Source organism: Cajanus cajan, chromosome 9 (assembly GCF_000230855.2).
Source record: "Cajanus cajan strain Asha chromosome 9, NIPB_CcT2T_4, whole genome shotgun sequence".
In the NCBI taxonomy this organism is placed as follows: domain Eukaryota; kingdom Viridiplantae; phylum Streptophyta; class Magnoliopsida; order Fabales; family Fabaceae; genus Cajanus; species Cajanus cajan.
The window spans coordinates 21568722-21586184 of record NC_138525.1 but is presented as its reverse complement, the minus strand read 5'-3'; the positions used below and the strand labels follow the sequence as shown (position 1 = coordinate 21586184).

The 17463-nt window shown below is 33.2% G+C and overlaps 1 protein-coding gene across 2 annotated transcripts; it reads right to left on the bottom strand.

Annotated features, from left to right (window-relative positions):
• Positions 1–1851: 1851 nt before the first annotated feature.
• Positions 1852–16593, bottom strand: LOC109816020 (clathrin heavy chain 1). 2 transcript variants are annotated; one of them, XM_020380870.3, is made up of 30 exons: positions 16384–16593; positions 15941–16145; positions 15593–15681; positions 15216–15294; positions 14924–15051; positions 12595–12693; positions 12381–12489; positions 11899–11978; positions 11583–11810; positions 11429–11494; positions 10742–10858; positions 10381–10578; positions 9076–9192; positions 8871–8930; positions 8517–8603; positions 7972–8055; positions 7723–7857; positions 7575–7637; positions 7378–7482; positions 7161–7273; positions 6796–7048; positions 6540–6676; positions 6187–6465; positions 5102–6104; positions 4369–4854; positions 4072–4242; positions 3478–3663; positions 3131–3253; positions 2927–3037; positions 1852–2414 (listed from the first exon to the last, which is right to left on the bottom strand). In XM_020380870.3, exons 1-30 carry the CDS (start codon positions 16423–16425, stop codon positions 2250–2252), a joined length of 5118 nt encoding a protein of 1705 aa, XP_020236459.1. In that variant the 5' UTR covers positions 16426–16593; the 3' UTR covers positions 1852–2249. The 2 variants fall into 2 exon arrangements, with proteins under 2 accessions (XP_020236459.1, XP_029130746.2); XM_029274913.2 differs by lacking the exons at positions 14924–15051; positions 15216–15294; positions 15593–15681; positions 15941–16145; positions 16384–16593 and adding an exon at positions 13355–13443.
• Positions 16594–17463: the final 870 nt, after the last annotated feature.

The window sequence follows — 17463 nt, the reverse complement described above, 5'->3', positions numbered from 1 at the left end:
TTGATTCAAGACAAAGGTGGGGATTTGAAATAGTTGTAAAAACAATCTAACACTAATCAGTAATTAGCATGTGAACTAACAAAATAATAATGTATTGATAATTGATAAACTTTTACATGAGTCAAGCACTATAACAGATTATTTTTTTTGGGTTGTTAAATAAACATGGGAGTTAGGTACTAAGGGTTAACTAGAATCAGAATAAACCTCAAGACTCAAAGGACACTTACACATTACTCATTAACAAGAACTTTACATTGTTAGTAACTTATGTCGTTGTAGATATGACATGAGTTTGTTGCTTACCAACTTCATCAACTTTTGTTAATAATGAGTGTCATTAATGAATATTTAGAACTCTTAAATGTGAATAACGTGAAAACATAGAAAATTTCCTAATTCGACTGTGAAGTACCAAGTAAGACTAGCGTTGATGATTGAACTTGGACGTTCCTTGATCTAATCCCGACATTGAACCCTTTTGAACCTTGTTGCGGGTTGCATCAATTGTCTCGTGGCGGAGGCTAGGTGGGCCAAGTCACTGTCGAATCATGGCGCTTGGGCTGCTGCGCTCTTAAGTAAAAAGAGTTGCGCCCTGACTATCAGCTATAGCTTTTGGCCTAGTGGTAAGCGCTCGATCCAACAAACCTCATTGGTGTTTCGGGTAAATTGAGTCTTTATTTTGATCCAAAACAATTTTGAGCAAAATAATCACTTGTATCCTATGAAATGTTCTACAACTTAATATGCAAAGAAAAATAACTTCCCCATCAAATAGGTATCTTCCATCTTAAGATAATGGTAACTTTTCGTCATGAAAATGATATTTTCACTATTGAAGCAATTGGTTTTCTGACACATCTTTTGTGATATTTAAAAAAGGAAAAACATTCTCAATAAAATATTTCTACAAGAGGACCAAAACTATGGAGCAATGTTTTAAAAATCGATTTGGACCAGTCGATCAGATCAGTTAAATTGAGAATCGATGGTCTAATCAGTCCAAGTCTTGAGTTAGATTAGTTGTACATTCAATTCGGTACAAATCGGAGCAAACCGATCAATTTTTCGGTTCAACCAGTAAACTAAAGATCAAATCGATTCAACCACAAATATTTTTCATCACTTTTAAAAAGAAATTTAAAGGAAAACATAATATGAGAATCAAATCTTGCTCAAAGGAGAGTAAAGAAACTTATCAAATATTACAATGACCACTTATATATATACATATTATTTATATTTTAAATTTATATTAATATACAATTTAACATACAACTTTTTCATATATTTCTGTATATAAGATAAAAATAAAGATAATTTTAAATAAGATGAAAATTAAAATTTAAGATACGATATACACTTATCAAAATTTATAAATATAAAATATATTTAAGATGAATATTTTAAAAAAAATTAATAAAAATCAAGTCATGCAATTCTTCAGTTTAATCTTTAATCCACTGATTCAATATCTTAACCGATGTGATAACCGGTTTGGTTTTTAAAATTGTTATGGAGTCATTTTATACAAAATCACTTTCCTTTTCATATTATGAAATAGTCAATTCATATGTATCGGGTGAGAATCATCGAAGTAATGAGCACGTTTCAAACATGGGCCACCTTTCAGAGTTTTGAAAAGGAGTGACCAAATTGGTTTTATATGAATTTAGCTTCAACATGATTTTCAAATGGTATTATCGGGTTTTCATGCAATAAAAATTTCAATTCCCTAAACAAATATGGATAACTGATAAACAACAATAAACCAAATCTATGAAAGGGAAAAGGATAGTAACCTGCACAAAAAGACCTTTTCGAATAATTGGTGAATGTAAACCAAATCTATGAAAGGGAAAAGGATATACCAAATTAAATGAATAAAATTTGTATGAAATCCTAATCAGAATACATTTACATGACTACACAACTAAGAAAAGAATTATAAGTGAAAAAGAATCAACTGTACATACAGCAACCAAACTAAAGCCTCAAAGATTCAATCATCTCTCACAGAATTGATCGAACAACCCAATCTATTCAGCCATTGACTTAAGAAATAAGAACCTAAAACTTTCAATGGAAAAAAGCATCAGTGGTTGGAAGGTATGGTAGATGCTTACATTCTCCATGTTAAATTCCTTAGCCCTAAGCAACTCGTCCTCAATGCATGTGGATTCAAAACAATGTATCTAGTTTCTCCAGTAAAATTTCTAGCAAAATTTTCCCCGTCTTGAATCAAGAGATCAGTAGGAGCCGCTGCCGCCCATTGGAGGCATGCCGAAAGGGGGCATTGGTGGCATCCCCATACCACCCATAGGAGGTGTTGTTGGGGGAGCATACCCTCCTCCACCCATACCTGGCATTGGTGGTGCAGGCAAAGCAAGTGGTAGTAACTGGGCATACATATTCTGGAGATAATTGTAAGTGTTAATTTGATAGTCAAATAATAAGATAAAGGATTTACTGCAAGTTTTTGTCACCCAAGTTTTACAATTTCGTGAATTTTGCCAATCAACTTTTGAAATTGTACTAAACTTTCACACTTTTGCCACTTTGTTAGATGGCCGTTGCTCCATTAGTTGACCACGGACATAATACATTGATTGATGATACAACACATCAACATCTATATGCCACATCAATAATTCATATAAGTAGTCAATGTGTTACATCAACATGATACGTCAAGAGTCTGTGTCACATTAACAATCAACTAATAGTGTGAGATGATCAGCTAACTGGTGGCAAAATATGTGAAAATTTGAAAGTTGGGTGACAAAAGGTATAGTTTCAAAAGTTAATTTGTGAAATTATGAAATATGGATGACAAAAAATGCAATTAAGCCTAAGATAAAAATATGTACCGAAAAAAAAAAAAAGATTATCTGACTGGTATGGAAAGTATAGAGTGGGGAAGTACCTGCTGAGCAATAACTTCCTTCTCTTCCTTCTCTTTAGCTTTCTCCTCATTTTGTGTTTCAATCTTGTGCTTTATAAGCTCATCAACTTTACCAGTATACTCTCGAATAAACTGGGGGAAAATATTAAAAAATGGTTATCAACAAAAGGAAGAAAAATCATCCACCAATAAATATAGTGAAAGAAACATCAGTGAAAAATATACCTGTAGGAGGTATGGGAAAGCAAAATCAATCATATTGTTCATCCAAGCTAGCTCAAGAGCAACATCTGGCCGTATTATATCATAACAGACAAAGAGACAAGATGCAAAACACTCTTTCTTACCCTGTAAAGATACAAAGAGAATAATGAGCATGATTCCTTTGTCAAAAATTAAGGCCAAAGGACAGGAGGCAAGCATGACAAAGAAAACAATAGTGCGGTGAAGGAATGAATGTATGAAAGCTATTTAATTTGAAGCAGAGATCAAAGTGCAGAGTGTGCCTGGAAAGGATTTTTTTTATATGAATACCAGAGTGATATTTCAAGGAAGGGAAATCAAAAATAGACCTGCTCAATAAAGAAAACAAGCAAATCCTCGGAGAGCTCACGGTCACCAGATTGAGAGCACGTTTCCATACAGTCCTTATAAAGATTGTCTTTTTTCGACAAAGCAATGGACTGCTTCCATCTTCCAGCTTTCTTATAAATATAAGCAGCAACACGCCTCATCTCGAGAAGCTCATGCTTCTCAATCTGCTCATACACATTGTTAAAGCCAAATAGCCAATCAATAAATGGTCAAACTTCAAGGGGTTGTTTGGTTTAAGAAAATGTTCTGTTTTTACTTTTAATTACAAAATGTAATCTTGCTTCCATTTTGTTTTCTGTTTTCAAAGATTTGTATAGGAAACAAAACTGTTGTTTCACTATTTTCTGTTTTAATTACAAAAATTTCTGTTTTCACTTTTTCCTACGCAAACTTTTGAAATCAGGATGCAAAGTGAAAATAAAGTGACATTTTTGTAAAGAAATGTAAAAACAGAAACTGAAAACAAAAAACAAACATTTCTTCAAGCCAAAAGACCCCTAAGTTTCACAGTAAGATTCATATTTCAATTTTAGCAATTTGTTGAAATAAGACAAAAGATATGGGAGATTCACCTTCTGTGCAAGACCTATCTGATCGAAGTTGTCATGCAGATCTATTGATTCATGAAGTCTATCATAGTCCTCCTCCTCAACATAAATTTCATTCAAAGCTTCATTAACAGCAGACACATTATTGCTTTGAACTGCAACCATGTATGGCTTAACCAGTCGGATGTGGCCTGCCTAAAAAACCACAAAAATTCAAGCAACAAATAAGATTATTGCATAAAATATTTACAAAAAGTCATTAACCTCACCAAAATAAGATTAAAACTTCACACGTTTGAAAATAGAATGAGGCATACAAACCTTCCGCATTATATCCACAACACGGGTATGGTCCACACGAAGGGCAAGCACATTAAGAACATCATTTATCATATCAGGGTGTTCTTGCAAGTAAAAGTGAACAGCCTTATAGTAGAGCTCCACACTTGCAACCTTAACTATAACATCTTTGAATTGCATGTGGTCCCATGCTTCTGGAGAGTGATTCATTATAGTGGTTGCAGCATTATCAAACTCATCATATTGGATATATAGGTATGTAAGTTCCTTCCAGTGCTGCTGCTCATCACAGGCACGAATAAGCTTGGGAATGTTAAGCCGAGTTGAGAACAACTTAATGTGCTCCATTAACTTCTCATAACGATATCTTGCATAAAGAACTCCCAACTCAGTAAAGATACCCATATGGGCGCGCTCCAGTCCTAGTCCACTCTCCATTAGAGATATGAGTTCATTAAAGCATCCTCTGTTCTGATAAAACTCACTAACCTCTTCCAAATCATCCACCTTCATAACAATAAAGAGAGATTAGCAATCAAAACAAAAGAAAATAACAAACTAATCAACAGTATATCTTCCATTTGTTGTCAATGTTCTACATTTCCCAATTTTCACAACTCAATAACTTGTGCATAAAGAGTTGCAATATTAGGGGTAAATTCTTTTATTGAAATTTTGACTCGGGCAGGGGTAACTGGATTATCAATGTAAAGATTAAAAAAATGTTAAAATATTCTAGAAAAAAGAATGCCACCTGAATAATGACATTGAGACCACAAATCTGAGCCAAGCGGAATTCCTCAGCCTCAACACATGCAAAACAAACTTCCTTCCATGTTTTTGAACTGTTTGCTTTCCTAGCAGCATCAACAGCACCTTGGAATTGTTTAAGCTTCACCAATGTCACTGCTAACTTAGCCCAGTTAGAAATAAAAGCAAATATAATTTTTGCAGCCTCATAGAGAGCATCATCATACAAACGGTCTCCAACATTTGGCAAATTAGCAACATTTGGCATTAATATAAACTCTTCAATTTCTCCAAGCCGATCAATCTTTGCATATGCATAAATAAGCTCACTGTCCACCTTGGGCTCTTTGTTGTTCTGCCTAACCATGAGAAGGTACCTTACTAGATCATGGTATACTTCTGCATCTTCAGCAGCTTTTATAACCTCTAAGAATTGAGTGGAATCTTCTGCACGGATGAATGATTCAATTGCGTCACTTACTAAGCCTTCTCTTAGCTGTGCCTTAGCTACTTGGCTCCATACAGCATCTTCTTCAACCCGGAATGCAAACTCCACAGCTCGATCAATGGTCCGAAGATTATCTAGTAGGACATTTACAGCCTGAACATTCAAATTAAATTTTTTGAAAATGGCAAAAGCTTCTTCATATAATTGTGCCTCTACTGCCACCTCCCCAACAGCAGGGCCATCGAAGTTGTCCAACCTATTAATGTAATCCATGACTCTTGTAGGATCTGCCTTGATTGCAGTAAGGACCAGCAAATTTTGCAGATTAAAGTTTCCACTGAAAGCAGAATTTTGTAAGACAATCTTTTCGAGAAGCTCAATCAACTCATGGGGAAGATCAGCGGTCATAAAAGCTTTCACTGCAGCTGAAACTTGCTCAGGACTCTGGCTTTCAGGCAAAGCAGTGGACACCACTTGATCAATCAACTGCCTTCTAAACTCATTCTCAGGATTAAGAACTTTCTCCCAAAGGTCAGAATCCATACGTTCCACAACATATCTGTCACAAACATCAAGAAATAACATGAGTGTCCCAAACTAACATGAAATACAATCACACCTTAACGAAGGACAGTACACACCTGGCTTGGAGTTTGAACAAGGAATTTTTATTGGTAACATTAACAAGCTCATCATCACATTGCCCCCTTCGGTAAGCAACAACAGCAAGTGTAGGATCCCGTTTCTCACAATATTTACCAACAACACGGGAATCATAATATGGGTTGGTTGTAAGAAAATGCTCAGGATTGTTATTGCTGTCAATGATAATTTTACCCAGAGCATTATGCACATGCACATCCTGGCTTCCCTCACTTACAAGATGCTCCAAGAACTGAGTAAGCAAGCGGAGACGATTCCTGCGCATTGAAAGTTCAATGAGAAAAAATAATATGGTAATTTAGGGGTACAGGGCAGAAAAAAACTTGCACACCTCTTCTCACATTCTTCGACTAAAGGCTCAACCGGAAGAAGAGACCTAACTGAAAGTATAAGACCTTTAATGAAATCTTCAGGGCATTCATCATCCAACAACTGTCCTACAACTAGAGGAGCATTTCCTGGATTTACCTATATGCAAGAAGTATAACATTAGAAATTCATGTTTAAGATTAGCCTAGAGAGATTTAAAATTTACTCCTATAATGAGAATCACAAAAATTATACACCAGCCCTCACAACAAATTTACCTTTTGAACATATCCCTCGATATAACGAAGCATGTTGCTGGTGTAGAGATAATGGGTGAGATCCGGAACAAAACCAAAACGATCACACACATTAATCAAAGGTCGTGCATCTGGAAGCTTGGCTTCCATTAGAAAGTTCTTGGTCTTCTCAGCATCATAAAAGTTTGATTCCCGAGTAACACGCTCTACCTCCTTAATTTGTCCAGTTTTAGCAGCTGCTTCAATATACTTGAAGTGAATATCAGGATCCTCACTGAGCAAGACAAAATTAAAAATCAAAATTCGAAAAGAAAATAGAAAAATAGAAACACAAAAGTAGTTTGTGTAGAGAATTGATGTCATGTACATTGTCCCTTAAGAAATACCTAGAGCTCAAATATGCACCCAAGAAAAAGTATAGTCCTTCATAGGACTTGAATTGCTCAAAGAGTTTAATGCATGCATCAACACCGAGCTGTTCACAATATTCCTTAGCAGTCTGCAAGTAAGATTCTTTTATAGAAATTATAAAATCCCAAAAAAACATACTTGAAAAAAATATCATAGAAAGCTTATACCCACTATTAAGCCTTAGTACATCACCTGCACAATTATTTGAAGATTTCCCCTAAGGTTAACCAGTAAAAGATCTTTCATGCACTCTAGCGCCCATTCTTTCGAAAGAGTTCCAAAGAACTCAACTAGAGCCTGAAAATCATTTCATGATAAGAATATATAACAATTTTTAGATAGATCCAGTCACTTGAGCACTTGAAAAGTTGAAATAATGAAATTGAAACCTGTGGTTCAATAGCATGTGTGTTCACAATGACTCGTTTGATGTCAGGCAACTCAGTATAATGCTGCACAAGCAACAAATGAGAAGGTTCAAGAAATTATTCTGACAAGAAATAACAGTTGGCCAATAGAATAGAAGAAGCTAAGAACCTGAAGAGCCCGTATGAAAAGGCCAGCCTTTTCACAAAGCTGAGCAATCCGTGGACGATCATAATGACTAAACATGCCATTGGCCAATATAGCATCAGCAACATTTGGAAAGGTCACAAGATTAATTTCCAGCACCTAAAGATAGTAAATATTAAAAATTTTCAAAAAAATTAAGAAAATATATAACACCAATAAAAAGGTTTGGTTTAATTGATAGAGATTACAGCAAAGAAAATAAAAATAGCAAACCTTCGTTTGAAGATATCCATGTTCCAGAAGGTTTGGTTTCAGCACATCCAATAAAAAGGCAGTTGCCTCGCGGATTAAATTCCTCTAGAAAGCAACAGAAGAAACATATAAACAAAAATAAGGGTCACCAATTCCAGCACATAAATTAATGAGAAAAAAAAAAAGGGGAATTATTGGTTCTTATTTTAACAAAATGTCCTCAATTCTCAAAATTAAAGGAAAAATAAGCCAATATCTAGTAAGATAGTTATAAAAAACATTAACCAAAGTTTTAAGAAAAGTCATGGTTTACTATAGATTCTCATTTTTAATTTTCAAAAGCAGAAGATATTATGAAAGAGAAGGCCTGGTTCAACTAAGCAGAAGATAAGCAGAAGATAAAGTTATTTCATTCTCAAGCACTTTTCATTCTTCTATTTAAAACATTACATTAATTTTTTTAAAAAAGTAGTACAGGCTCAAGTAATAGGTCGAAAGAAATATAAATGATAGGAGAGCACAATGAACCCAACGTCATTAAAGCAATAGAATAAAACTATATAAACCTGAAGAAAGAGATCAGTTATTGTGTTGTAGTCAAGAGGGCAACCCCCCTCCATTTGGGACATCATCAGAGCAAAATTTACAGCACCCTGCAATGAAACAAGTTCTGAATAAACAAATAAAAAAGGAGTAAACTAGCAAGATAATTGATATTGTATAAAGGTAACCAGGTAAGCATCATAAACAGTATACAACCATTTCCGTTTGGATGCATTTAATTTAACTGTCATTCATGAGTGCTATTTTTTTATGCAGGATAAACTGTGATTAGAACAAAAACAAGTGTACCATAAAAGAATTTAATAGAAGGTAAGGCATAAACATTTCAAATTTTAGTTCTAAAAGAAACCACCAACCTGAGCATCTGCCCGCAATATTGTTTGCAGAAGGAACAAATAATCAGGCGTGTATCCGACCTTCAGCAAATAAAAGAGACAAAATACATTAACATCTGTAAAACAATATTAGAATATGTAATGAGACAAAATTATAACTCACAATACCACTATTATCATGATCGGATGATCCTATAAAACCTAATAAAAAAAATTGTTTCCTAACCTGCTTTGAGTATATCAGAATCTTGTCAAACTCCCTCCTCTCAGCAAATGCTGCAACAACTTTCGGTGTGGCTCTGGCTTTAATATATATTTTCAATGCAAGGTCATTATCCACTGTCTGCATTATATGCATGTCTCATAAGATTAAAAAGATCAGTAAATAAAAATAAAGCAAACTGAACAGACATTTAATTCCCCCCAAGGAAATAAAAATTATGCAACATATGCCTGTGCCTGTGTCCTTATAAAAATGGAAATTAAAGCATCAAAAGCAAATATCCAATAAAGGGGAAAGGAGGGAAAACAAGCTCCTGTCTGGATAGACCGCTTAAGTACACCATAGAGCTAATCAAATAAAAGCACTACTGTCATGTCATAACTGCAGTCCAACTAAAAAAGTTAAATAGTGTTTACATAAACATTTCAGCAAGTTCTTATAAAGGATGGAATTTCGATAATTTATGGTTAAATTAGTCAAAACCTATTGCAACAATAATTACCTTCTTAAGCTGTAATCAGCTTTCACAGAAGCTTATTTCCGTAAGTTTCAATTTATAGCTAGTGAAAATAAGCCAGAACAGATTATATGGGTGTTTCAAAATTTATTTGGATAAGCTCATCCAAACAAGACCCAGAGTTTGAAATTAACATTAGTATCGTCATAGTGCACTAAAGGTCTAAAGCAGTAGCCAGAAGTGTGAGAAAGATGGAGACTACAATAGTCTATACATTGTGTGACGGTTTCTCCATTCAATTATAAAAAAATAAAAAATAAAAAAAACAGTTGTTGTTAGGTCTTCGGGGGGGATAGAGGGGAAAAGGGCATTATTCATCCCTGAACTTTATTGAATTTGAGAAGAAATGAGTACACAAAGGAGGCTACTCCTTTCACACTGGAATCTGTCCAGTTGGGAAACTAATTGAAAAAAGAATCTCCTCTCTCTCTGCCTAAACAGGGGCTTATTTAAAGAAGGCCTAAACTAACTAATTGTTACCGAAAACCTAACTAATAGGTCCAAGGATAAAATAAGTTTAATTCCTATTTGTACCCTTCTTCCTATAATACACTTTTAACATCCTATTTGTATCTTCTTGTTCCTGCTGTCTAACAGTTGCTTTTTGTAACTAAATAATAATAATAATTAGTTTCAAATTTATATGAATGGTAATCAGAATTTTCAATAAGCAACGAAACGTGAATCACAGGAAATAACTAGTGTTTTCCCCCTAACCTTAAAATAAATTAATAATATATACACACTCAAATGATAAAAGAGACAGAATAAATTCAAGTTTCTATCAGAACCTTCACAAGATCACCAAGCTCCTCGCTGCATTCAAGTTTGTCCTCTGCTAGCCAATTTTCCAAAAGGTTCTTTTTGTTTTGATTTACCACAAGCCGTGATAGTTCCAATGACTCAAAAGCATTGAGTTTTCCCCTGGTTAACAGAGTACCAAAGTACTGTAACAGTGGTGGTGTTTGCCCAGCTTGCACAGGTACAGTCTGAAAAATTGATAAAAGAAATCAAGAACTGGATAAAAAAAAATAAAACATATTAAACTCCCATATAAATAAACACTACAGTGACTACATAACTGAGAGAAAACATTTAATAGGAACAAGAAGTGCCAGCATGAACAGAGAAAATCTTAAAACAAAAGTATACCTGAAATTTAGCAACAGTCTCAGGAGTTCGAAGAATTCCTTGTGGAGATTCTGCAGCAAGCTCTGCAGCTTCCTTATACTTGGTCTGAGCAAATAATTCTTGAAACCGCTTGACAACCTGAGAAGACAGAAACATGACAATCACTGAGGTAAATTATAAAAGCCAAGAGAAAAAACAAAAAAGGCATGATTCTCAATTCCCTCTAGTCAAATCAACATGGAAGAAAGAAAAGTTAGAACAGGTAAATTATATGCAAAATTGCTAATAAAAACCATGGTACCTTGATCAGAAAGAAAAGTTAGTACAGGTTATTTATTTATTTATTTGAGTTTAAATAAAAACCATTGTACCTTGAACTTAAAAAGCTGGGAAGTGACCTTTCTAGTACTCAACATAAAAAACTACACACACAAGTATATGCCTCCAACAAAATAATATATTGTTTATAATTCTCTCTCACTTTTATGCCAGTCACCTTTCTGATAATTGTTCAAGATCACACTCCTGGAATGCTTTTCCTACAAATACTACATATTAAGGCAAAAAAAAATACACCGAAAAGTGAAAATAATTCTAGTTCTCATATAACATTCATGCAACTCAATAAAATCAACCAGCCAATATGCATGTATAAAGTTTGACAATATTGACAACAACACAACATTAACCCAATGTAACTCGTATTACCAATTCTTCTGCACCAGGGAGGTTTCCTCTTTTAGCCAGATTAACAGCAAGTTCCAAATTGTTTAGCTGCAAAAGTTCCAGAAACATTTAGCAGGTTCCAAAGAATTATTCCCATATATCCATTACCCAAAAACATACATAATACATAATTTACCTGGCCACTAACAAAAGGTACAATGGATGCTTCATTTATTGTAGCAAGCAACACTTGACCACGTCTATTGATGGCATAAAAACCCCCTACTGATGGTGCTTCTGTGGTCAAAAATATAGGATCGGGACTGATTCGGTTTCTATAAACTGCAGTTGCAGTTTCCAGGTCATAGACAAACAAAAGTCCAAGCTTTGTGATAACATAAATAAATCCATATTTATTTGAAATCTGCAAAACAAAACATAATATATATTTTACAAGATGACTGTCAAGAATGGAGAAAATATCAATTGACCATTGAAGTTCACACTTATACCTGCATTGACACAGGAAAGTCGTCAGCAAAGTCCGGAGGGAAGAACAGATCTGCTTGTTTTTTAGTAAATGATGGTTTGCCTAACAACAAATGCCACAATATACCAGATGGCATCAAGAAATGAGTTTTCAGGAAAAAAAAAACATTTACCTTAGCATATCTCATTCTTAAAGATTCACATGTTTAAAGCATCAAAATAAAAGAATAAAAATAAATTAAGCAAAAATATAGAGAAGCCTAAACTTAGAATGCATGTGTAATTAAATGTAATATCAATAAAATACACTCAATCATAGATTTCGATATAACTTTTGTGATAGCTTACTCCAAAATATTTTTAGGTTTTACTCCATTTGAAGAAGGTAGTTAACAGTGAACAATGTTAATGACCTCTGGCACTTCACATGATCCCTGTTTTTATTAATTAGTTGAATCAATATTCTAAAAATTATGTCTATAAAATGATCTAGCCGTGCTTATACCTGGCTGGGCACCAAGTTCAATGACATGCATCTTTGATGTAACTTGTCCAGCATTCATACTCTTTGATGCAAAACAAATAAGAGTAGAATCCTTATCATTCCCAGCCACCTACATGTCACATAAATTAAAAATATCAAACAGCATTGAATTAGCAGCAAAACTAAAAATCACATTTGATATCCATATAAATGAATAACAAAGGAGAGAAATTACTCTAAACGTAGCAAAACAGGCAGCATGTGCTTCAAGAGCCTGACTACGTTGCTGATCCATAGAGAAGAGTTGCATGTTTCCTTTTACTAGTTGTGGTCTCTACAGCCAACAAAATGTGATAAAATTATTCTTACAATTAATAATCGCATAAGGTTTGATAATCTGAAATTTAAATTTTAAATCACATCAAAAATGTATCTTCAGGGACTTTTAATTTTCAAAATATATGTAATTCTTAATTATAAAATATAGATAGATAATTTATTAATTAGTAAAAACATTTATATTAATAAGGTACAAGAACTAGTCTAAGGAGGATAACAATTCTCTTAAGGTAGAAAAAGAAACACTCATTAGCTTAAAAAGAAAGAGTACACCCTAACCTTTTGTTAGAATTAGATAGTACACAACGGTAAAGAAAATCCTTTAAATATTATAACTGAGAAGTGGGGGGGAAAAGGCACTATAGACTGCAATACAAGGTTGAGCAAAAATAATACCAAAATAAAAGCTAGGAAAATATAGATACAAACCATTAATTGAATAACTAGAAATGGATCAATTATATTTACGTCACAAGAAAAACCTGAATATCTTAATTTAATAAGTTGGAAAGTCACCTTAATTATGGTTACCCCTAAATTGTCTTAATTGTGAGCCTCCAGCACCTTCATTGTGCTGGGAGTGAAGGGTGTGTTTAGTCCAACATCACCTAATGATATGACCTAAGTAGTGTTTGTAAGGCTTGAGCAGTTCTTACCTTACAAGCCAATTTTGTGGGTTGAGTTAGCTCCAAGCCCAAATCCTAAGATGGTATCATAATCGGTCCTAGATCAATTGTGGGCCAACCCGCATTTTTCACACTCCATGCCTGTAGCCATAGGCATAAGGGGGTGTGTTGTTGGAATTTATATATCTTAATATTGCATGTGTAAAACCCTTAAAAAGTTTCCAAGTAAACAATAAATATATATCTAATTCATAAAATTAAAAAAGGAAACATTAATATCTTGTAACTCAAATGCTTTGACATGTAATGATGAAGTATACGCTAATTCATAGACTATCATGGGAAAAAATTTATAACAAGCGAGTGATCTATAATACATTTTGGAAAAAATCAGATAGGAACTGCCTACTTACATTACTAACACATACCCATCAAAACAAAGTTTTGAATGCATAACTTCTTAGGGCCCGTTTGGTGGTCTCAGGATATAATATTAGAGTAGGATATGATACGAGCATGATAAACATTAATCCTATCACATGTTTGGTGTACATCATGATAACAAACAAGATAACAGCATTATTACATTATGTGTTTTCTATTTAACATATACCAATAAGATGTGGTATAAATTATATTCAAATAACAATTTTTGTTTCATTAAAATTACATATAATTTTTTTAAAAAAAATAATTTAATTTTTTAAATTTATATTAAAAATATGATTTTAATTATATAATACAAAATTATTTAAAATATTTTTTAAAAATTATATAATACTTTTTAAATTATAAAAATCATATAATATTTTTAAAATTATAATTATTATTCAAAAAAAAATTAAATAGTAAATTTTTTATGTTAATAGTTTAGTTAATAATATAGTTTAAATTTACATGTCAAAATTATTATAATTATATATAATATAAAATGTTTAATGTAAATTTTATAACTTATATTATATAAATTAATATATTCATTTTAATATATAATATAATATTATATACATTACTATATAAATTAATATTATATAATATATTTGATAAATTAATATTTAATATTAGATACGTTATATTTATTATATATATTTTACTATTTTGTATATAATTATAATATACTAAAATACATGACATAATGACATAATGTACATAGAGGGAAGGGAGTATAGTTTATCCTATCCTATTGTTTTCTAACCCAGTTGGTCAGCTCCCCCTCAGAATAAAAAATACACAAGAATAACATAATAGAATAAGACTATCATATCTTGATGGCAAAACAAATAGCGGATTATCACAAGATAGGATAATTATCATATCCTAGCTGCCAAACAGGCCTTTATGGTGAAAGAGAGGGATGGGATCGTTTGTTACATCACCCCATAATTTGCAAAACAAGTCTACCCAAGTGAACAAATGAAGATAGCCCCTACAGTTACTACATTTCAAGAGATGAGGAATTTCTAAAAATTTGCAGCTTATTAAAATGGCCATACCCGTAAGATTCCCAAAATTTGCAGCTTATTAAAATGCTGAAAGGAGGAATTTCTAACACCTAAAAAGTCAATGCCTTAAAATCATTAACAGAAAGAAACTACATACCTCTGGTGAACCAGGAGCAATTCCAATCAAAACCAACCATTTTTCATTAGGATCACAACGATAATTGATAATTTGGTTATTTGACAGATTAGCTGTTCGGTCAAACATCTTTGTTGGCTCACTATCACCTAAAATATAAGAAATGATAGATATTAACTACACAAACCTAAAAGATTCCAGTGCATAGTATGAAGTTGGTATAAGACGTTCAATTGTCAAATTTAGATATAAAATATAATTCTGTAAGACAAAAGGAAAATAAAACATATAACAGAGAATCATAAAAACTCACCTTCAACTGACCAATGATATACAGACGTCTGAGTGACAATTCCCAGTGTATTTGGAGTTATCCACTTCCAAAAGACAACCTTAAGGAAATGTAACATCAAACACATGATAATTAATAATCATTAATCACATATAATATCCAACACATATTCTTACAGAAGATTGCTAAAAGGTACGATCAAAGGATTTAAATTTCAAACTACATCACGCGATGCAGCCACAACAACTTGGTTGTGGTGGCTGCCACGGCCCACATAAATCGTGATTGCAGATCACATTGGCTGCAATTGGCCATTAGGCCTGCATCACCCCGCAAAGTTGCCACAGCAGTAATTTAAATTGATCATATCTAATCCTAAATCATTGACAAATTCACACCTGTTCTTTCATCTGATACGATTTCATCTTTGCTTTCATTTCAATGTTAAAAACTTGCAAATGGTCCTGAGTGGTCCCCGGAACTTGGGCTGCATATAGAATCTCATATTCATGAGACATATAAAACCCATATATACACAAGCTGCAGTTATCCAAATCATTAACTATCACATCACAATGGCATGAACCACAACACTCATTCACCATGATAAAATGAGTACACGCACAACTTGTGGATTCGCACGTTGCTACGCAATCATTTTGGTTTTTCAAATAACCACAAAATCAGATAACATACATAAGAAGCAATTGGGAGCTACCAACACAAATCAGAGCCTCCAGTGTTACCTTTAAGAGCAAGAATTCTAGAATTGGGGTTCATCAAAGCAGAATCAGCGGTTATGGGCCGTCTCAAAGGCTGCATTGGCATGCTCATGTCAATGATAACAACACTGTTCTGAGGTGAAGTTTCCCTGACACATATGTACTTATCTGATTCCATTGTCACATGAGTAAATGTAATGAATTGCGGGTTGATTCCAACGCTTCCCAGCTGCAAAAAGAACACCAAATCACAAATCAAAATATAGAAATCCAAAAATGTGGAAACTTCACAATTGGGCCACTGTAATGGAATGGCGGCAACGCTGTGTGGCATTGGGATCTGAAGAAGGAAAGGAAAAAAAAAAAAAACAGACAACCCCATTTTCTGAAAATGAAAAAACTTTTGATTTTTGGAATGGAAATGGGATATTGAGAAGACAGTGGGAACGGGAAACAGAAACACTAACCGTTATGGTCTCTTTCATGGATATAGGGGCGTTTGCAGCCATGGCTCATGAACCAGAAGCTTCAGAGAGAGAGAGAGATTTGATTGAAAGAGAATGTTGAAGTTTACAGGAAGAAAATCGTGATGCTGCGAGTGCGAGATCTGATGCAGCGAAGCCCAAGAACAGAGACAGAGAGAGAGAGAAGAGGGAGTGTGTGAAGAATGAGCAGAACAGAAGAAACTGGGAGGGTATATTTGGGAATTCACATAAAACCCAGCCTTTTAGAAAAACTTGGGCCTATAAGTTTATGATGGGCTTTTGACAATACTTTATGGACATGAATACACACAAATACAATAAAGACAATTTGTAAAGAAAAAAAAATATCTTAATTTTGGGTCTTTTATAATAATTTTCATTCTATAATATGTTATTATTATTTTAAAGGTTATAAACGGTTGGATTTGAATTCAAACGACTTTAGTAGCCTTTCTGGATATTGATTTGAGAACTAAATATTATGTATTATAAATGTGTGAAAATTATATAAAGAATGATAACTTAAAATTTAAAACACATAAGAAAATATTATATCATACTATCATCATATTTTTTTATATTGTTTTTTTTAATTAATTAATCATCGAATCTTTATTTCATCTCTAGTTAAAGAGGTCGAAGGTGTTAGAAGATTGAAAGAGAGTGTGGTAATGGTAAAGGGATGAAAAAAAGTGATGATGGAAAGTATATTGTTATCCCACTTGTTATAGAAACCTACTTCTAGGTCTAAAAACCTACTTCTAGGTCTAAGTATGCACCTCCTTCAAAAATGTTATCTTATATATGAATGAAGTTTTGGACATTGGTATAATTTTAATATACATTCAATTTATTGTAAATTAAGCTTGAGTTGCCTTTATTTATGACCTTAGACTTGAAACAAATATGTGAGCCGAAGAAAAGATAACAATAAGAATTCTTTTTATCCTTATAATATATAGAATGACTTGAGAAAGATATTGAAGATATGTATTATATTACAAATTTGAACTATGAAATCCCTTTTTATAAGAATGAAGAATAACCTACACATTTTGAAAT

What these genes read in the sequence shown, in the direction of transcription:
- LOC109816020 (XM_020380870.3), bottom strand. Translation starts at nt 16,425, where the DNA reads ATGGCTGCAAACGCCCCTATATCCATGAAAGAGACCATAACG. An exon ending in TTGCTCCTGGTTCACCAGAG is followed by an intron (nt 12,694 to 14,923) that starts GTATGTAGTTTC and finishes TGTTGGCTGTAG; the next exon opens with AGACCACAACTAGTAAAAGG. An exon ending in TCGAGGGATATGTTCAAAAG is followed by an intron (nt 6,677 to 6,795) that starts GTAAATTTGTTG and finishes TCTTGCATATAG; the next exon opens with GTAAATCCAGGAAATGCTCC.